This window comes from Pogona vitticeps, chromosome 1 (assembly GCF_051106095.1).
Source record: "Pogona vitticeps strain Pit_001003342236 chromosome 1, PviZW2.1, whole genome shotgun sequence".
Classification (NCBI taxonomy): Eukaryota; Metazoa; Chordata; class Lepidosauria; order Squamata; family Agamidae; genus Pogona; species Pogona vitticeps.
In genome coordinates, this window is record NC_135783.1 from 314217347 (window position 1) to 314239896 (window position 22550).

The 22550-nt window shown below is 38.8% G+C and overlaps 1 protein-coding gene across 20 annotated transcripts in view; it reads left to right on the forward strand.

The window, feature by feature from the left end:
• Window positions 1-22550, forward strand: part of NPAS3 (neuronal PAS domain protein 3) — a 932663-nt gene that overhangs the window by 210467 nt on the left and 699646 nt on the right. For 6 of the 20 annotated variants that reach the window (XM_020788420.3, XM_072986345.2, XM_078392173.1 and 3 more), the window contains one exon: window positions 17401-17454. The exons of 8 other annotated variants lie outside the window; for them this stretch is intronic. In XM_020788420.3, the coding sequence (XP_020644079.3) occupies window positions 17401-17454 (54 nt within the window). Of the gene's footprint in view, window positions 1-4564; window positions 4689-17400; window positions 17455-22550 lie in introns of all 20 variants that reach the window. 6 more of the 20 variants (XM_072986347.2, XM_020788422.3, XM_072986351.2 and 3 more) reach the window with 2 other exon arrangements.

The window sequence follows — 22550 nt, forward strand, 5'->3', positions numbered from 1 at the left end:
GGCCCCAACTCAGCCTCTCTTAAATTCGTGGCATAATTTAAAATAAAATGGTTAGTTTTAAGTGTTGATAAAGTATTAGCTCCCTTCATTAATAATCTTTCTTTTTCTGCAGTTGTGTCCTATGTATTGTTAGTTTTCCTAGGAGGGATCAGGACAGAAGGAAAACTCAGGATGCTGTTTAGGGACAAAAAAGCCACTGTTGATGGTGAGGGCAATAGATGTGATAGTTAATGATATCCTGTTTATTTATCCCTGGAATTCCCCTAGGGAATAATTTCTCATTCTGTCTTCTCAGAGACATATTCCTAAGAAGGGTAGTAGTGTGGACAAATAGATCCATACCTTAGTTTGAGAAAGTCACATTTCATGAGATTTAGTTAAACACTAGTGGGCTACAATCTCACAAAGGCTGTGCTCTTTAGCAGCAGAAACTTCGAAGGGGAACAAGATGTTTGTGTCTTTCCTTGATGGTTTTATTGGTTAAAAGTAGAAAATAAAGCTTTCAGAGGCAATTGTGCTGCTGTGCCTGCTAATTATGTGATTGGTTTATAGGTCTCCAGCCTTAGGCCAATTTGGCTGTTTGACACTCTCTGTTTCTTATATTGCTGAGGGGTTTGTTTTTTGTTTTTGTTTTGTTTTTACAAAAGCTAAGAACATGATTTCAGGATTTCCTCCTCCCCTGCAACCATGACAACCGGGAACTTTTCAGTGAAATGGAAGACCCTCCAGAGTCCATTGAAGCTGCTAGATTGTTCATTAAAAGCGGTATTTCATCCTCCAGAGCGTGATCATAGCTATGCAGATGTCCTTAGCCCACTGCTTGTGATAATCAGGATTAGTTTGCCAGAGCACAGATTGTGATTCAGGTACATTACTCAGGGGGTGCACATTGGACAAGCATGAACATAAGAAATAAGAAAGTTGGGTTAAGGAAGTGAACTGTAGCACAGACTTTACATCACAGAACAGGACAGTAATGTAAAATAATGATGATCCCAGTGCCACTAGGTAGTCTAAATCACACAGTGTATTATTTTTGGACTGTGGTATTGTCCCCCTATGCAGGGAAACCCGCCTTTAAAATATCCAAGTCACAAATATGTTTTCATTAGCTCTTAGAGTGTCATATATGCTCTTTAGTAATCGGTCTCCTACACTGTTAACTTTCAGAGTATTCTGAAATGGGCTATTAATGTTAAGTTTTACTATTGCCTTTAATTATTTTAATTCATAATTAATTATTTAATTAATTATTTCTCATGGGTTTCATTTTTAATTCTTGGAGAGTTTTAAAATGTTCCATGGATGTTCTTTGCTATTTAACCTCCTTTTAAAAAATAAGCTGGGTAATTAGTTCTGTTAGAAATAATTTTGATTTTTGCATATATTTATGCTTTCAAGCAGGGGAGATTCAACTGAAATATTTTATAAAGGATTATGATTTACTAACACATATCCTGGCCAATTATTAAATTATTAAACCTCAGAAGTACAGACAGTACAAAATTTGCAAAATACTGAAGCAAGATAATGGAAGCAAGTCCATAATAATAAACCTTCTCTCCATAATAATTTCAGAAACTGAATTTAAATCATAATTCGATTTTTTTAAAAATTGATTTTGATTGAATTAAATAAAAAATCAATTTTATTTAAATTCTAATTTAAATCATGATTTTAAAAAAACATTGATATTTATCCACCCTTTTAAACTTCCATATATGAGTTCTTTGAATGGATAGGGACTTCCTTCTGATTTTTTGAACTTCATATTTTCCATATCTCACTGTTGCCTCTCCCTAGCCTGTTTTAACAAACTGGACCAGAGATGATGATGATCATGATTGGCAATGTGATGATTGAGATAATAGTGGAAAAGGGTAAAGTACTAAGAATATTTCAACTTGCAAGTGAGAACTAACCTACATTAATGAGATCACCACAGTGTGGAGATACATAGCTTGAGAATCGTTTACATGAAAAGCATCCTAGTTACTTCCTGAATAATAATGTTGATAATCAACAATCAAAACCATGGCTTAAACTAGGCTGTAACTGAAGGATTCATATACACAATAAAAAACCAAATTATTTGCACTAGATACTGTCAGAAAATTACAGTAATTATGAAGCAAGGTGTAAGTGGCATACTGTATGTAGAACCTGTTACAAATCTACAGAAACTGTTTATCATGCTAACATCAATAGATTAATATCTGCAGGGATAGCCAAGTAACAAAGATTTTTTTTAGCAGTTGGCGAAATCCTGTGGATTACTCACATCGTTTCCTCCATGTTCTAAATTCCAGCCACCTCCAGTTTCACAGAACAGATTTTCAATCAAGCTACTATGGATAAAACAGTTATTTTTGAAAAACCTGATTTTATACTAATGGATAAGCAAAAAAGAAAAAGAAACCATATAGAAGTTAGAGTTCCATCATCAAGCAACCTCAGAAGTAGAGACAATACAAAAATTGCAAAGTACTGAAGTTTAAAGCAAGACTATGGAAGCAAGATCTTCCTCTCCATAATAATTGGAGTCATTCCAAAATCTTTGGTTACCAATTTTAAAACAATTTTCAAAGGCATTAATTTGCTTCCTAAAATTCAGAAAGCAGTGATTTTGTAAATATGACATCTCACCTACAGAATTTTTAGGACTTGACTCCTAAATTGTAGGCTTTACTCTTTTCTCACCCCCATGCATCAGTAATGCTGAGAAATCAAAGAGAAAATGTAATAATAACAACAGTAACAACTGTTACAACAACACACACAGAGAGACACAACCTGGAACAACAGGGGAGGGAGCAGCCGAGCCTCCCTTGGTGATGAGTTACATACCCTGGGAACTGCCACTGAGAAAGCTGAAATGAAAGTTTTCCCCAAACCTATGCAGGCTCCTATGGGATGGCAGCATCTAGCCTTAGTTGTTCTTTCATCTTAATCTTGGATTAGGTTAAATTTTATTCCACATAAATTGCATTGCTTCAGACAGAACAGAAAAAAATGGAAACAGACCAGAAAACGTCTGAAAGAGGGCCCAAGATAATGCAACATGAAAAGAGCTCATTGGCAAGATACGCCAGGCACCTATCAGTAAATTTATCAAAAGATTACTGCATTTGCTAACTCTCAGTGTGTTAAATTAATCCACTGAAATTAGTGCTTGGAAAGACGTCTGTGTTTTCTGAAAGAATTATATTTCTGACTCTAAATAGGTTTACAGAAAAGATGACAAAATATATAATGGAATAATCAACATACAAGAGGACAATAAAAACTCAGGGAGTGGGTTTTTGCAAGTGTTCCTAGTATGCTTACATCCTTGGTAACACTTGCAGACCGCAGTCTTATGTACAGTTCAAAAGAACTACTGTAGTGGATAAATTTCCACTGGACTTAGTGCAATTTTCTTCAGCATACACAAACATAAGATTACTGTGTAAGAGATAATGCCTAGTTGTCACTATTTGTATGCTGCTAAAACTGTAATTAAAAACATCAGAATCATAATGATTTATTGTGATTATTTGTATTAATGTGACACTAGCTGGCAGTCTTAGTATTAAAGTGATCAGACATAATGTTTGGTAGACTATGTGCTCATCTGACTTATGCACTAATATATAACCATAATATTGCAATCTTAAGAAAATTTGTCACATCTAAGTTTCAATATATTAATTGTGTTTCAGGTTGTTTTCAGCTAACCTGTTGATTTCAGTTGATCTTAACTGGCTTTCTTGGAATTCAAACAGCTGGGAAAAGAATAAATCCTAGAAATGGTCTAGCTCAGTGATGGCGAACCTTTTTGGGCCCGAGTGCCGAAACGGGGTGGGGGTGGGGAGAGCACCCTGGCAGGCAGGCAGTGGTGGCAAAAGTAGAAGTGGCAGCAGAAGGGGAAATCCTGGGCACGGAGGTGCCTCCAGACTCCACTCCGGATCTGCCTCTAGTCGAGCTCAACCTCGCCACCATCTATGGCTTGCCAGTAGGAATACAGCCAGTCCACTGCCACCAGCACCAGCTGCTCCTGATCCTGGTCCACCACCCGTCAGGGCGCTAGCACTGCAACTGCAGCCACCTCTTCAGGTTTGGCTGCTGTGGGTAGCAATCTGGCGACTTATGGCTCACATGCCCTCAGAGATGGCTCGTGTGCCAGCTGTGGCACATATGCCATAGGTTCACCATCACTGGTCTAGCTGGATAATTTAGAGCTTGGTGGTTCTGAGAAACATAAAAGGATGTCCTTTTATATTTTGACAGTTCAACATTTTTGGAACTTTTCAACATAAGAATCTGTGTTCAATTACATTAACTGATTATACAGTATAAATGATCTCAAAACCAGAAATTTTGCTGTAGAAAGGGTTCATCCCCTAATGGTCACCTATCAGTGCTTCCTGAGTGGATGGGGGTCCTTTATAAACTTCCTTTGTCAAGTCATAGCCAGTCCTCGACCTTCTGTTAGAGGTCTTTTCTCTTCATCCAGTGCTGCCTGACCCTGTTTCCCCTACCCTTGACTCCCATCTTCCCTTGTCTGCTTTTTGCCCTCTCCTAGGGACTTCTACTGACTCACCAGTAACCAGCCAATGCCTGACAGTGGTAATTGCCTCACCCAGAAACTCATGCCTGATGGACCCTTCCAACATGGGCCAGCTGCCAGCCTCAGTCTCCCAGTATAGGTAGGCAATTGATGTTGTCCATGTTATGACAGTATCCTAAATTAAGCCCAACTACTGAGAACAGGTGATAATTTGGAACTAAATGGATGGTGGCATTGCAGGCACATCTGAAGTGCACACTTTGTTAGAGCCCCCTACAACTTTAATTTGCAAGAAAAAATTGTGAAAACCATATTATGGGTTTGGGGAAACAAGAGAATGCTCAGGACTGCACATCACAGTAGACATTGGCTTTGTAGCATCTTCAGGATAGAGCTTATAAACACCATTCTGGAGAGCCCATGGTAGGCTGTGGTCAGTGGGATGTGGTATGCATTTCAAGAAATATGTCTTAATCACTTCTAGATCAGGATTCTGAAGGTGTTGTAGATGGTGATTATTTATTAAATTTAATACTCATTAAATGTAATATTGTTTTCATTTTCTTTCTTTCTTTCTTTCTTTCTTTCTTTCTTTCTTTCTTTCTTTCTTTCTTTCTTTCTTTCTTTCTTTCTTTCTTTCTTTCTTTCTTTCTTTCTTTCTTTCTTTCTTTCTTTCTTTCCCCATGACTCTGTGAAACTGGATAATGGCCAAACCAGGGTAGTAGTGCACCAGTGTCGATGAACAGCAGTTTTCCCAGATTTCCAGCCAGAACTTTCCTGGCCCTGCTACTAGACTTTTTTTTACCTGGGATGCTGGAGATGGAAACTGGAAACTTCTTCATCCGAAGCATGTCCTGATGTGTGAACTCTCACACTATTTCATTGTTCCAATAGCTAGAAGCAAGTAGGGAAATTTTCATTTTATTTGGAAACGAAACTGCATGTGATACTTTCCGAAGCCAAGTAATGTGTAGCCCTAGAGAATACAATTTAGCTTCATAGAACTTATTGTTTAAACTATACTTTTCATTGTCATTTTCTTGTTTCAGAATCCTCCCCCTATTGTTGCAGTATTATTGGGTCCCTAGTGAACTAGTGTACATGATTCTTTCATTTGTGTTTTTGTAACATGTTGAGACTTATATTTTGCTTTGGGAGAACAACATTCAGTTACTGAATGTTGTTTTTAAATCTGATCTCTGGATGAGACAGCTGGAATGATCCCTTAGTTTAAAAGATTTGGAGAAGGCCTTGATTTAGGAGCCATTTAGAGCTAGAATTTGTGACTTGCTTTTAGATAGTTCTGCCAGTTTTAACATTTTTCAAAGTAATATTTCTTTCTTGTATATTCCAAGTATGGGAATATATTTTTCTTTCTTCATCTTTCTTTATGTTTTATTAGAGTGCTGTTGAAGAATATTTCAATAATTTTTATATTGGGGAAGAAAGAGAACACTTAGCTAAATCACAGTTGGTTGGGGAAGAGATAGTAGAGAATATCATCAGATATTCCAAATATTTTCCCCCACTGTATGAGCTAAAAGAATTCTCGTTGTTTTTGAAAATAAACTTTGTTAAAAGGGGGAAAATAATGATTTTTGCTTTTTAGCAAGACTAATGACCTGTGAACTTTGTTTCTAAAAGGAATATTTTGGCAGGCAAACATTGTGGTATATTTAAGGGCTGCTGTCAAATTTGAACTGCCTTTTAATAACCCTAATAGGGCTTTCAAGGTAAATGAAATGAATGCTTAATTCTTTATATTTTGTTGTCCAATAATTTAATCAATGTTTAGTAGATAGTTAAAACATATCCTTGTTTGTGGCCTCAGCACCCTTGATTTAAAAGTGCATTATCTGGTGTGTTGTGTGTTTAGTCGTTTAGTCGTGTCCGACTCTTCGTGACCCCATGGACCAGAGCACGCCAGGCCCTCCTGTCTTCTACTGCCTCCCGGAGTTGTGTCAGGTTCATGTTGGTTGCTTCGCAGACACTGTCCAGCCATCTCATCCTCGGTCGTCCCCTTCTCCTCTTGCCATCACACCTTCCTAACATCAAGGTTTTTTCCAAGGACTCTTTTCTTCTCATGAGATGGCCAAAGTACTGGAGCCTCAGCTTCAGGATCTGTCCTTCCAGTGAGCACTCAGGGTTGATTTCCTTTAGAACTGATAGGTTTGTTCTCCTTGCAGTCCAGGGGATTCTCAAGAGCCTCCTCCAGCACCACAATTCAAAGGCATCAATTCTTCGGCGGTCAGCTTTCTTTATGGTCCAGCTCTCACTTCCATACATCACGACAGGAAAAACCATAGCTTTGACTATTCGGACTTTTGTTGGCAAGGTGATGTCTCTGCTTTTCAAGATGCTGTCAAGATTTGTCATCGCTTTCCTCCCAAGAAGAAGGCGTCTTTTAATTTCAGGGCTGCTGTCTCCATCTGCAGTGATCATGGAGCCCAGGAAGATAAAATTTGATACTGCCTCCATATCTTCCCCTTCTATTTCCCAGGAGGTGATAGGACCAGTGGCCATGATCTTAGTTTTTTTGATGTTGAGTTTCAGACCGTTTTTTGCACTCTCCTCTTTCACTCTCATTACAAGGTTCTTTAGTTCCTCCTCACTTTCTGCCATCAGAGTGGTATCATCTGCATATCGGAGGTTGTTGATATTTCTTCCGGCAATCTTAATTCCGGCTTGGGTTTCTTCCAGTCCAGCCTTCCGCATGATGTATTCTGCATATAAGTTAAATAAGCTGGGGGACAATATACAGCCTTGCCGTACTCCTTTCCCAATTTTGAACCACTCAGTTGTTCCATGACCAGTTCTAACTGTTGCTTCCTGTCCCGCATATAGGTTTCTCAGGAGACAGATAAAGTGGTCAGGCACTCCCATTTCTTTAAGAACTTGCCATAGTTTGCTGTGGTCCACACAGTCAAAGGCTTTCGCATAGTCAATGAAGCAGAAGTAGATATTTTTCTGGAACTCTCTGGCTTTCTCCATAATCCAGCGCAAGTTAGCAATTTGGTCTCGAGTTCCTCTGCCTCTTCGGAATCCAGCTTGTACTTCTGGGAGTTCTCGGTCCACATACTGCTGAAGCCTACCTTGCAGGATTTTGAGCATAACCTTGCTAGCGTGTGAAATGAGTGCAATTGTACGGTAGTTGGAGCATTCTTTGGCACTGCCTTTCTTTGGGATTGGGATGTAGACTGATCTTTTCCAATCCTCTGGCCACTGTTGAGTTTTCCAAACTTGCTGGCATATTGAATGTAGCACCTTAACAGCATCATCTTTCAAGATTTTAAATAGTTCAACTGGAATGCCATCACCTCCACTGGCCTTGTTGTTAGCCAGGCTTTCTAAGGCCCACTTGACTTCGCTCTCCAGGATGTCTGGCTCAAGGTCAACAACTACATTGTCTGCGTTGTCCGGGATATCCAAATCTTTCCGATATAATTCCTCTGTGTATTCTTGCCACCTCTTCTTGACGTCTTCTGCTTCTGTTAGGTCCCTCCCATTTTTGTCTTTTATCATGTTCATCTTTGCGCAAAATGTTCCTCTAATATCTCCAATTTTCCTGAACAGATCTCTGGTCTTTCCTTTTCTGTTATCTTCCTCTATTTCTTTGCATTGTTCATTTAAGAAGGCCCTCTTGTCTCTCCTTGCTATTCTTTGGAAGTCTGCATTCAATTTTCTGTAGCTTTCCCTATCTCCCTTGCATTTAGCTTCCCTTCTCCTCTCTGCTATTTCTAAGGCCTCGTTGGACAGCCACTTTGCTTTCTTGCATTTCCTTTTCTTTGGGATGGTTTTCGTTGCTGCCTCCTGGACAATGTTACGAGCCTCTATCCAAAGTTCTTCAGGCACTCTGTCCACCAAATCTAGTTCCTTAAATCTGTTCTTTACTTCCACTGTGTATTCATAAGGGATTTGGTTTAGATAATACGTGAGTGGCCCAGTGGTTTTTCCTACTCTCTTCAGTCTAAGCTTGAATTTTGCTATGAGAAGCTGATGATCAGAACCGCAGTCAGCTCCAGGTCTTGTTTTTGCTGACTGTATAGAGCTTCTCCATCTTTGGCTGCAGAGAATATAATCAATCTGATTTCGATATTGCCCATCTGGTGATTTCCATGTATAGAGTCGCCTCTTGTGTTGTTGGAAAAGAGTGTTTGTGATGACCAGCTTATTCTCTTGACAAAACTCTATTAGCCTTTGTCCTGCTTCGTTCTGAACTCCAAGGCCAAACTTCCCTGTTGTTCCTTTTATCTCTTGGCTCCCTACTTTAGCATTCCAGTCCCCTAGAATGAGAAGAACATCTTTCTTTGGTGTCAGTTCTAGAAGGTGTTGTAAATCTTCATAGAATTGTTCAATTTCAGTCTCCTCAGCAATGCTGGTTGGTGCATAAACTTGGATTATTGTGATGTTGAATGGTCTGCCTTGGATTCGTATTGACATCATTCTATCATTTTTGAGATTGTATCCCATTACAGCTTTTCCCACTCTTTTGTTGACTATGAGGGCTACTCCGTTCCTTCTACGGGATTCTTGCCCACAGTAGTAGATATGATAATCATCTGAGCTGAATTCGCCCATTCCTGTCCATTTTGGTTCACTGATGCCCAGGATGTCAATGTTTATTCTTGCCATCTCCTGTTTGACCACCTCCAGCTTCCCAACGTTCATAGATCTTACATTCCAGGTTCCTATGCAGTATTTTTCTTTACAGCATTGGACTTTCCTTTCACTTCCAGGCACGTCCACAGCTGAGCGTCCTTTCGGCTTTGGCCCAACCACTTCATTAGCTCTGGAGCTACTTGTACTTGTCCTCCGCTCTTCCTCAGTAGCATTATCTGGAGGGTGGGGAATTGCTCCCTCCGATGTTCACTCAAACTGTTTATTTTGCCTTGGAGACAGAAACTTAACTGTGTGCAACCTCTAGGGTGCTTCACATTTTTTAATATGGAACAGGGAATCTATTAACAAGATAGTATTATAGTGGTTCTGACTAACCTTTAAATATTTCAGAGGGATTCTACCAGTTTTCTCTTTCAAATATTTGTATCATAGATCAAAACAAGTACCATTAAGTCCAAGAGATAGTCAGCATAATTGATGAACATTGTAAAGAAAGCTATAAGAGAGAGAGAGGGAGAATGAGCATGCATGCTTTGAATTGCAAGACTTTTAATAAAGTATAAAGAATTCCAAAGATTTGAGTTAAGTTTTGAATAACACCTTGCTAATAATATTAAAAACAATGATGAAACACTTAGATAAACAAGAAGCAGGAAAGCAAATTAGGAGGTCCTTTGACCATGTGTGATGAGTGTGCTAACAGAAGGTAAAGAAATTACAGAAATCTGAATTAATTCTTTGCCTGTCTTCACTCCAAAGGTTATAAGGCAAATACCAGTGACATATCATTTTAGGAACCTAATCTAAGGAACTGAGGCCAATTGTGCTGAAAATCTGAAGTTCTAGACCATGCTCAGAAGTTTTAAAGAAACAAATCCCTGGATCCAGATACTGGGTAGATTTGCTGACACCAAATTTAAGTAAGTGGTTATAGCAAAAAGGGTAGCAAAAAGTTTTACTATAAGTGAATATTCCACATATGTTGGGTGAGGAATGAATGAATGAATGAATGAATGAATGAATGAATGATAATTTCACATACATACTGATGGACCTGGAGCTGGTGCTGACTGAGGAGGACCTTGGGACTGTATGGATACTTTAGTGCAAATAGTAATACACTAAATGGCTCATATGGAAAAGGCATATTTTGTGTCAAAACTGCTAATCATAGCTGTATGATAGGCTCCAATACTTTGGCCATCTCATGAGAAGACTCCTTGGAAAAGACCCTGATGTTAGGAAAGTGTGAAGGAAAGAGGAGAAGGGGATGAAAGAGGATGAGATGGTTGGACAATGTTATCAAAGCTACCAACATGAATTTGACCCAACTCCGGGAGGCAGTGGAAGACAGGAGGGCCTGGCGTGCTCTGGTCCATGGGGTCATGAAGAGTCGGACACGACTAAACAACAACAACGATAAGCCCATTGAGTCAATGGAAATTTTATGAGTCAACTCATCCATAAGTTTCATTGATTCAAATGAGCCTAGTCTAATTATGACCCACTGCAGTTAAGGTGAGGTGGCTAAACACTCTAGCCGCCTAGAGTGGTCTTTTAGGCCAGATGGGCAGGGTATAAATCAAACAAACAAACAGAGGTGGCAGAGCGAATCCGCATTCTACAAAGCAACTCTAAAAATGGAAGCAAATTAAAAAAAATTATAACTTTGCCACTGTACTTCGGTAGAGCACCAGAATTGGCCCAGTTATAGCAGATAACCTGCTCTTGCACTGCACCAAGTTTGGAGATAGTTTGGCAAAGGATTTTGAAGGTATGACTTTTTAAAAGTAAAACTGTTTTTACCCACGGTTCAGAAATATGCAGTCCTATATGTTCCCAGATTTAAAACTGATCACATAAACTGAAAAGACCATTCTTGCTTCTTGAGAGAGAATGGTTAGTCCCACCCGCTTTTTTATTTGTAAAGAATCCAGGTTGCAGGGGCTGAAGTATTGATCCATTAAAAAGTATTTTAGAAGGGGAAAACTGAATTTGTTATAAACCGAGCATGCATGGAATAGGCTTACCAGCAAGAGGCTTCAAAGTAGATACATTGTTGCAGCTTTTGGGGCAGGAAAAAGTTCACAGAAACAGAGACAAAAGATAGGTTTTCTTTGAAGAGTAGGTGAAAAACTTGCTTTAAAGAAAGTAATGGTGACAGCGCTCCAGAAAGAGACATTTTGTCATGTTTTCCAAGGGAATTAACATACAGTTTTGTAAGGCATAATCAAAATATTACTGCATTAGAAAGCAGAGAACAGTTGTGTTTGTCTTAGCCCTCAGTACAGGATTACTGAGACCAAACTCCTGGTACAAGTCTTCAAAGAGGAAATCAGTTCCAGGTTGGGTCAATCTGAACTTTTGATCCTTTCAGTGAGAATCCAATTGGCTGACTCCAAGGAGGATAATATTTTAACTCCCTCCTGGCCAAACAGGCATTTGTACTGGAAATGAGATTATGTAAAAATATTTCAAAATATGTTTTAAAAATAGAACAGATACACCAAAGCTCACTCATTTAAGTTGTGAAATTGGTGTTTTTTTGCTTTGTGGTTGGTGATTATCTTACTTGATGTTAGCAGACCTTTGGTATCTAGATTTTGCCATAGTTTCAACCATTCCATGTGTCTCGTCACTATACAACGGTCTGGTAATTAAGAAAAAAACTCAAAATATTATATTATAACCTTATATATAATATTATATTCCATCAAATAACTTCTGATGTATGGTGATTGTATGAGCTAATGACCTCCAGAATGTCCTATCATTAATAGCTCTGCTCAGATCTTGCAAACCAATATTATCTCATGTTAGGTTGTTCTGTCTTCCAACTACTTACCTTCCTAGTAATATTATCTTTCCCAGTAAATTCTACTCAGGTCTTGCAAACTAACAACTGTAGGAACATTTATTAAGACAATCTGTTTCATGTTAGGTCTTCCTGTCTTCCTACTGCCCTGTTACCCTTTTCCCATCAATACTGTATTTTTTGGTCAGTTCTGTATTTTCATTATATGTGCATGGTAGGATATCCTCAGTTTACTCATTCTTGCACTAGTGAGCATTCAAGCTTGACTTAGCACCCAGTTTTCTGCCTTTCTGACTGATTTTGGTCCCTCTCTTTCTTCACTGTCTTTCTTTTATACAGTATGGATGATTTTGACCTTGGGTTCCAATGACAAACTTCACTAACTCCGAGGTCCCCTTTCATCCTCTTTTAAATTTGGAAAGGCAAGGGGACATATTTTGGAAAATAACAAGGACACATGTTAATAGAACTTTTGGTCCAATATGACTTTTCTTCCTTAGGTTGGCTACCTCAAGAAAGGTTTTGGAAATTGGAAGATAGCTTTCTAGTCTTCATTTTGTGTAGGCACAGCAACATTAGTTTACCTGAGAAGTTAAAAGGTGTATATGTTTCTCTGTTGTATGTGTTGCACTTACTCAAACCATTTCATTAAGTCCAAAAACAGTCCTTCAAAATATTTTGGCACAGAGGAAGTACAGCCACATGCCAGTAGTTCTTGTCTCTGTCCTGTCATAGCAACCATAGTACTGGTCATGTGCTCATCTGGGATCCTCTATCACTAGTTATTTCTACATAAGAGAGGTTTCTGTTGGAATTTGTATGTAGTGTATGCATACTTAAAGTTCCATTTTGAAAAGGAAATTGAGTTCTCAAAAAAACCTCTAGTAAAAGAATGTGGAATACTGTACTTATGTTTACTTATGTTTCCATCATTCAAAACATCAGGAAATATAATTCCCGCCTTGCCAGAGGGAAAAAGAATGCAAAGCTTTACATAACAAAGGGAAGCCTGAATGTTGACAACACCAATGGCAGCAGTCCATATAGTGTACTAAGGCAGTGGTCCCCAACCTTGGGCCTCCAGATGTTCTTGGATTTCAACTCCCAGAAATCCTGGCCAGCAGAGGTGATGGTGAAGGCTGGGGACCACTGTACTAAAGGATACTTTCTTGTGCTCGCCATCCTTCCCTCTTGTCAAAAAATAGCCCTGACAATTGCTTTGTATGTCAGTTCATGGATGCTGGAGCTTAAACATCCTCCCAGGAACTTTACAGATCTTTATAGACCTCTAAGTAAAAAGCAGAAGCCTGTTTTCATCACAACTGACTTTTAGTCCAGTTAAAGTTTAATTCCAGAATGAAAGTTGACATCATTTTTAGTCATGTCAAAATTCATATATCAAATTTCAAATTAAGTCTTTACATTGTTGCATTGATTCCAGGAAACATCAGCTTGTCTAATTCTACAAGATCTATTTCTACATTATGTGTATTTATGTCCATATACTACCCTGTTTCCCCGAAAATAAGACCCAACCTGAAAATAAGCCCTAGTATGATTTTTTCAGGATGCTTGTAATATAAGCCCTACCCAAAAAATGAGCCCGAGTTAAGTGAAACCCCAAACTCCACCATTGTGCAGCAACCAGAAGAACGTGATATGACTGTATTTGAATAAATCTAGATTGCTGTACATGAAAAAAAATCCTCTAAAAATAAGCCATAATGCGCTTTTTGGAACAAACATTAACATAAGACACTGTCTTATTTTTGGAGAAACATGGTATAAGCACAAAAATACTTCAAAGTTGTAAAACTTTCAGGTCTTACAGCTATGGGAAAACTATGCACAAATGTTTAAAAATATATGAAAACTAAACTTAATTTGCAGGGAAATACTTCAGTTAGAATGCAATCCAAAATGCAGAAGCATAAAATACTGAAAATAATTTTTAGTTACATTCTAAAAATACCAGAGCTTATAGCCTGAAAAGGCACAGTCAAAAATCAGAAAATACAATTGTTAACAGAGTTGTATAAAACTATGCATGGAGCAGAATGAGACAAGTATGTCCCCCTCCATTTCTCTTATTGAACGTGGAAGACATCCATAAATATTCAGGAAAAGTGAAAGCACATTATCCTTCATAGACTGCAGAGTTATACTATGGAATTTGCCACTACCCGATGTACAGATGGCTGCCTACTTAGACAGCTTCGTTTGAGGATTAAGCATATTTATGGAGGATAAGTTATCAATGGCTACTAGTCTCAATGGGTTTATATAGCTTCTAGTATCAGAAGAAATACAGGGGGCAAGACTTGAGAACTACTTTTATGTTAATACCATAATTGTGAAGTTCTGCTCACGGTTCCTGATCATGGTGATCCAAATGCTTGACTAAATAGACTTCTGACTTGATATTTAGCTAAAAACCTTCCCATGTATTCATAAATAACTGCATTTTTTCAGGGGAGAAACCATGCATTTGTTCTGTCCTCTTTCTCAAATGTTTGGCTAGTACAGTCATGGCCAAAAACATAGGCACCATTGCAATTCTATCAGAAAATGCAACTCTTATCTCAGAAATGGTTGCAGTTGCAAATGCTTTGGTACTCACATGGTCATTTCATTGGTTTGTGTTGGAACAACACAAAAAAAGAGAGAAGAAAAGTCAAATCTGATACAGTCCCACACAGAAACCCAAAAATGCACTGGCCAAAATTATTGGCACCCTGTCTAAATTGTAAGAAATAATTGTTTTTCAAGCAATGTGATGCTCCTTTAATTTGTATTTAGACACACCATCGCAAGTAAGAGGTGTGGATAATATAGTAATCACACTTGCAACCAATTAAGGTGGAGAAAAGTTGACTCAGCATTTGTGTTGAGTCAACTTTTCTCCATGCTCGGTGTCAGTGTGACACTGAGCATGGAGAAGAGAATGAAGTGTAAAGAGTTGTCTGTGGATTTGAGAGAAAAATTGTGGAAAAAATTGACAATCTCAAGGCTACAAGTCAATCTCCAGAGATCTTAATGTTTCTTTGTCCACTTTGCGCAATATCATCAAGAGGTTTACAGCCCATGGCACTGTAGCTAACCTCCCTGGACATGGATGGAACAGCAAAATTACTGAAAAATTACAACACAGGGTTGTTCGAATGGTGGATACAGAACCCAGATTAACTTCCCAACAAATTCAAGCTGATCTGCAGACACAGGGTACAACAGTGTAAGCTGACACTATCCGTCGCCATCTGAATGAAAAGGGATGTTATGGTAGGAGACCCAGGAGGACATCACTGCTGACACAAAGGTATCAAAAAACAAGACTGGAGTATACCAAAACGTATGTGACAAAACCACAATCCTTCTGGGAGAATGTACTGTGGACAGATGAGACAAAAGTGGAACTTTTTGGTCAAGGACTTCATGGCACTGTTTATAGAAAAAGAAATGAGGCATTCAAAGAAAAGAACACAGTCGAACCTGGTGGAGGTTCAAAGATGTTTTAGGGTTGCTTTGCTGCTTCTGGCACTGGATGCCTTGACTGTGTGAACGATATCATGAAATCTGATGATTACCAAAGATTTGGGGGTCCAATGTAGTGGCTGGTGTCAGAAAGCTATGTCTCCATCAGAGGTCATGGGTCTTCCAGCAGGACAATGACCCAAAACACATTTCAAAAAGCATTCAGAAATGGTTACAAACAAAGCGCTGGAAAGTTCTGAAATGGCCAGCAATGAGTCCAGATCTGAATCCCATAGAACAACTGGAGAGATCTCAAAACAGCAGTTGCGAGAAGGCATCCTTCAAATCTGAAGGCCCTGGAGCAGTTTGTAAAAGAAGAATGCTCCAAAATTCCAATAGAGAGATGTCAGAAACTCATTCATGGCTACAGGAAGCAATTGATTTCAGTTTTTTTCCAAAGGGGGAGCTACCAAATATTAAGTTAACAGTGCCAATAATTTTGGCCAATGTATTTTTGGGTTTCTGTGCAGGATTGCATCAGATTTTACTTTACTTCTGTTTTTTGTTTGTTTGTTCCAACGCGAACCAAAGAAAAGAACATGTGAGTACCAAAATATTTACAACTGCAGCCATTTTCTGAGAGAATGGTTGCATTTTCTGACGGAATTGTAAGGGTGCCAATATTTTTGGCCATGACTGTAGCATTATATTTTCATAACTGACAAGTACCATATGTCATTCTAGGAATATGTGGAGCATTAGCTCTCTGTGAACATCATGACTCTAGAAATTTCTTTGAAAAATCTAAAGCAATGTAAAAAAGGTATTTCCACAAAAATTCTAATATGCTTCTTAAATGTTTCAGTCAGTTTTTAATATGAGTCATCCAAAATAATTAAATAATACGCTGTCTTTGTAAAAATGTTGTGTACATTTGAATATTAACTTGTAGTGAAATAATGTGGGTATAGGAATAATAAAGTTATATTAACTCCTTTTGCCCTTCCTATGGCAGGAATCTCCACAGGATCATAGGACAGAAAGTGGACAGAAAGTACCAGTCTGCAAAGGGAAGGGCAACTCTGGGGTCCAGCTGAGAGTCTTCAATAAATAAAATTAAAGCTATATTTTGGAGCAAATAAAATATTTTCCTTTAGAAAAATAAATGTGGTTTTATTAACTACATGTAGAGAAATGACAATTACTTCAGATTATGAATCGTGAACTGAAGGGAACTCCACTGTATTTCCCCTTGACATTGTTGGGAATGCATCTGTCACAAAGCATATGGCTTATTTCAGCCTTTTGTAATTACAGCAATGCTGTCAAGCAGTCATACTTTTAATGTGACACTCACTAGTTTTTAATTTAGTCTTTCAGAATTCAGCGCCCACCTAACAACACTGAGAACCATGGACACATGTAGAAATGAAAAATAACTTACAGATCTAAAACCAACATCTGGGGAATTCTAGCAATGGGTCATAACAGATCTACTCCTTCAGTTTCTCCCATATGAACCTCTTCCCCCTTCTCTCCTCAAATCCCTTCAGATCTCATGGAAGCAGTAGGATAATATTTTTATTAAGACTTCTAGTTTTTCTTACCCTAGTTGTTTATCTTTGTGCTACTATATGCCTTCTTTTTTCACTCTGCTTCCTGACAGTCTGTTAGCACCCTTTGTGTTTCAGCCTTGTCACATTTTTCTGACCTATATGATAATGTCACAAAAAGTAATGAAGTAAGTAATTTCGGTCAGAAATGCACTGCTATTATTTTAGGCCCGTATGAACTTCATTCTATTGGCAAGTGTCCAGAATATTATGGACCCATTTCTTCCTCCTAATTGCTGTTTCTTGACTTGGCAACATTAAAACACAATCCAATTAGCTTCCTGCTATCTCCATCCTCCCATGAGTTAACCTAAATTATTTCTTCCCATTAGAACAAGTCTGGACATGCCCATGACAAGACTCCACTCTTGGGTTACCCCACCCAGGTAGGTTGTTCTAATGCTATTTTAGATGGAGTTTTACTTCCCACCCTTTGACATATTGAACCGTAGAAACCACTTCCAAAAGATAAATAGTTTAGAGTCTTTCAGTTTGGGCTTTTTTCCATTGCTTGAATAGAAAGCACTATTTTCCAGGTTAGCTGCCTATAAAACAGTGCCGAGTTTGCTACTACTGTTTTGGGATCTGTTCCCATTGGCTGTACATGGGTTATCAGTTGGTCTTAATCAGTGAACGTCTATCCAAAAGGAATGACTCCAGGGTGTTTAGGTATGGATATATTCCACCCCTGAACATATGTGTTATATAATTTATAATTTCCTCCCTATCTCTCTTGTTTTAGACAGATAGCTAACTAAAAACAATCCCTGCATTAAACTGCAAGTTAAGCCCAGTTCATTCATGACTAAAGCTGGTATTGCACCACTGCTGGGAAGAGATAGTGCCAAGCTTTGCCCCCTCCATTATCATATTGTTTATGCTTTTGGCATCAAGTTTAAAGAGGAGTGGGTATGCTAATGTGGAAGCTCTCTAATAAACAAGCTTCCTGGAAAATCTAGATTACTGCTTGGAAGTAGAGCTGATGTTTAAGCAAGAACGGCTTCAGACTTGGCATGAAAACCATGAAGAACATGACATCAGATGAGCAAGGTTATGCCTTCAAAACATATTCATAAACCTGCCTTTAGTAATGTCCAAATACGTCTTCCATGAATATAGAAACTTTGTTTAGATCTGGGTAAATTTTTTCGGGGTTTTAATCCTACAATAGTGATGCACTGCTGTGAAATAGATAGAGGTTGTTCAGATAAGTAAAGAAATGAGAGAGTTAAAACTCATTAAGGAAGACAATGATCTCTAATCCAGAGTAATTACTGCAATTTTTTGATATAAAATTTGTACTCAGATTAGGAAAATAAATAATATTTCAGAGGGTGTCAGTTACCTATTTATTTTGCATTTTGTTGTGAGTCTGATAATGGCAAAATTAGAATGATTCTGTTTTACAATGAGTATATTTGCATTCCTGATGGTAACAGAGGTCAAGAAAATGGGGAGGCATTTTATAAAGAGATCTGAGTTCTGCGACATTTACTTGCTTCTTTGTAGTCTGTTTCATCTGTGCAAGACAGATGTAGGCAACTTCCAAAGGTCTAGAGGGATATGCCCATAACTGGACCCTGGAGAATTACAGCCATTCCTGCACTCCCACCCTCAGAATAGTTTTCTTTTAAAAAGCCCCCTCCCACTTAAAACAACTGAGGGGACAAAAGAAATATTTGGTGAGCCAACTCCTCTGTATTTTAAATTGATTCAGATGGGTGTGTTCTAAGAGCAACTTAGGGCCTGTTCACACCTGCCAAATGAAATCCAGTTATACCAGTTTGGCTGGTTTTTAGATCATTTTATAAATTCCCAAGCATACAATGCAAGGCCATGGTTGACTCATTTTCCCAACCAGTGGTTTATTTCTGGTTTATTTCCATCTCACCAGGAGGGTTGTTTTATTTTGTACCAATGATGAATTACAGTGGTGCCCCGCATAGCGAGGTTAATCCGTTCCGGATTAACCCTCGCTATGCGGAATCGTCGCTAAACTAAGTTTAATGCGTTCCAATACCTTGCTTACTTACCCGTTCAGCGAGGATTCCCCTTGCCGGCAGCCATTTTCGCGCCTTCGCTAAGCGAGGGCAGGGCGTGAAAACGGCTGCCGGCAGCCATTTCCGGGCTTCCGGCGGCCATTTTGGAGCCGCTGAACAGCTGTTCGGCGGCTCGAAAATGGCCGCCGCAATACCCGATCTTCGCAATGCGGGTTTTCCCCATTGCAAAGATCGGGTATGTTTCCGTATAGCGAAAAAGGGATTGCTATACGGAAACATCGCTATACGGTGCACTCGCTAAGCGAGGCACCACTGTACTTCATTCCTTACCATTTCAACCTGTGTTAATGTTGCTGTTGATTTATTTATTTTGCGAAGTGTTGGGTTTCTGGAGTCAGTGGCCACTGCGTTTGTCTCTCCCTTTTTACTTTTCATTTAAAGGTATATTGACAAATCAGCTCATAACAGGACAGGCGATCCCTTAGCTAAGTCTCAACCGTTTGAAAGAGGGCATTTCCTGTTTCTCCTCTTTTTTTTAACCCTTGCAAAGGGGTTGGGTAAAGTGAGTAAAGGAGAGAAAGTCTTGGACCTCTTTTATTGCACTGTCGATGTATCACTTTAGTTTTTTTTAAAATCCTCATTGCCCCAAGAAACAGTAAAGAAAATGAATCAGTACAAAATTAAGAGCAGTGTAGCCTGCTGTAATGGGTCACATAGAAAGAAATAATTTGATACAGTTAAAAACAATATACAGTGGTGCCTCGCTTAGCGAGGTTAATCCGTTCTGGATTAACGCTCGCTCAGCGAATCCATCGTTAAGTGAAACAAAAAAGCCCATAGGAACGTATTAAAACTGATTTAATACGTTCCTATGGACTTAAAACTCACAGTTCTGCGAGTTTCCTCCATTGCGGCGGCCATTTTGGATGCCTCGTTAGCGAGGCAAAACAGCGGTCGCCATTTTGTTTTAGCGGCGGCCATTTTGGAACTGCCGATCAGCTGTTCGCTATGCTTTGATCGCATCCACGCGATCATCGCATAGCGAAAAAAGCCCATGGGGCCATCTCTGAGCGAACGCTCCAGCAATGGCCTGGGACCCCTCGTTGTGCGGTTTCATCGCATAGCGAAGCGTTCGCTATGCGAGGCACCACTGTATACCATGTGACTGCAGAAATAAATGTATAGTTACAAAAGAGGTATGGAAAGAATCGGTATACTGTAACTGGGGTTCTTTTGGCAGGTGTAATTAGGTCCTTGATTTAGCACAAGAAGTTGCAGTTAGTTTAGGCCCATTTGGATCAATGGAAGGTGCAGAGGAGTTGACTCATCAAATCCCCATTTATTCAATGGGCCTACTGTAGTCCAATTTACTATGCCGAGCAACAGGATTTTAGCTACTATGTTTGCGCGTGTATTTAAAAATTGAAAAGAAAAAACAGTTACATCATAAGGTTTGTTGTAAACAAGCTATTGAACAATTTTGTATATTTTCTAACCTTTATTTGTAGGGTGATCAAGCTGTAATGACTGTAAATATGTGAGAATTCAGGTAAAGCCAGTCAGCTTATTAGTGCCAAGCTCAACCATACTACTTTTCTTTTGCTGTGATTTCTCCCTTAACAGAAATGTGTGACAGAAACAGCAGTGGCAAACAGCAGGGCTGTGACTCTTTAACTGGGAATTTAAAAAATCCCCCAATGTTTCCAAATATTTATGTAAGTAAGAAAAAGAGGAAAGAAGATGCAATGTATCACAAGATCAGAATTACCTTCCTTGGTTAGACTAAGACTGATTTATAGGCATATGACATTAGGTTTTTTTAAGAGAGGTGGTAGTTTTGTTTTGTTTTTGTTTTTGTTTTGTTTCAGATGCCAAATCCCCAATTTTTCTATTCTGGGAGTTCTACCTGCTAGTTCTACACCTACTGTAAATTGTGTTCACCTGAAGAAAGTCTGGGCTGGAAGGCTTCACAGCCTAGGACAGGTTGAATTCCATCCTAGTTTCCTGTTGAAAAAGGAAGTTGCATCAGTGATTACTGGGAGTTCCTTTCTCCAGATGAATACAATTTAGATGTGGGCTAAGCAGATAGAATTCCCAGAATGGGGAATTCTGGAAGTTAACGTGCAAAAATGAATTGCGTATCCCTCTTGTTTTAGCCTGGTATGCTATGTTCTGCAGTGCCCAGTAAGATTACTTCCTCAGCATGGGACTTTCTACATGTTTTAGATTATAAACCTTTTCAATCCTAGGCAGTATAACCAATGTTTTAGGGAAGATGGATGTAGTAGATCAAAATGTCTGAACAGATTGCGAAAGGCTTCTGTAGGACTTTTCAAACAAAATATGAAGGTGACAGGTGATGGCCGTTTCCGATATTTTTTTTCCTCAGCATCAGATAGTTGCTGCTAAGGTATTGTCATTCCTTGAATAGTAACCGGTTTATTTCAGAGTGAGCTCTCATGGATCACACCCCATTTTCTATGATCCATGAAAGTTCACCCTCAAATTAATCCGTTCGCCTTTGAGCTGCCGCAACTTCTTAATTTTTATTTTTGAAATAGACAAACACAGCTGCCTTGCTGGAAACTGCTCCTCAGGAACAGTCCATGTTCCAAGTGTGAGGATGGAGTATTATCTCACAGTTGCAAGTAAAGGTGCACCCACTTCAGACCATGGGGCACTGAAGCTGATCATGGAATAGTGCATCTATTAAATCTGGTTATACCCAGGGCTCCTCAACCTGCAGACAAATTATGTGAAGACTGACAATATGAAATAAAGCTACATAATTATCATTGCCATTCACTGGGAAAACCATAAATCTGTATTGCAGAAGAGTCAGAAGACAGCAAGCTATTAATATGTCCAGTTACAAAAGATAGCAAAAAGGGTGTTTCTTGTTACTCAGATGTGGGATAATGGTGAGTGGTACTGATATATGACCATGGTCCGGGAGGCAGTGGAAGACAGGAGGGCCTGGCATGCTCTGGTCCATGGGGTCACGAAGAGTCAGACACAACTTAATGATTAAATAATAACTGATATGTGATCCAATCACATGCTCCTGATGCACCTTCATCCCTGAGAATGAGTCCATTCTCATCCTGCAGTAGTGGCCTAAAAAATGAAATATGGTACCAAACTTCCCCTCCCCAACAACTATTCATACAAACTATGTTTATTATGACGTGTTGCTAAAAGTGCATAAATAATTAATTATATAATAAATTATCTAATCAGTATATATTAATTATATAATAAATTTAGTGATCATATTAAAATGCGTATCTCTGTTAGCATGAAGAGTTTTGAAGGTTTGAAATTTCTTCCCTGATATTTCTTGTATAACTGTATTTGTAGAATTTCTAACTCACATCTGTAGGACCGTGTCTTTTTGTAGCCATTTTGTCTGTTATTTACAAGTAGACATGGGATATTCATACAGATACAACCACAGGTGCCTGGGATGTCCAGTCCTTCCC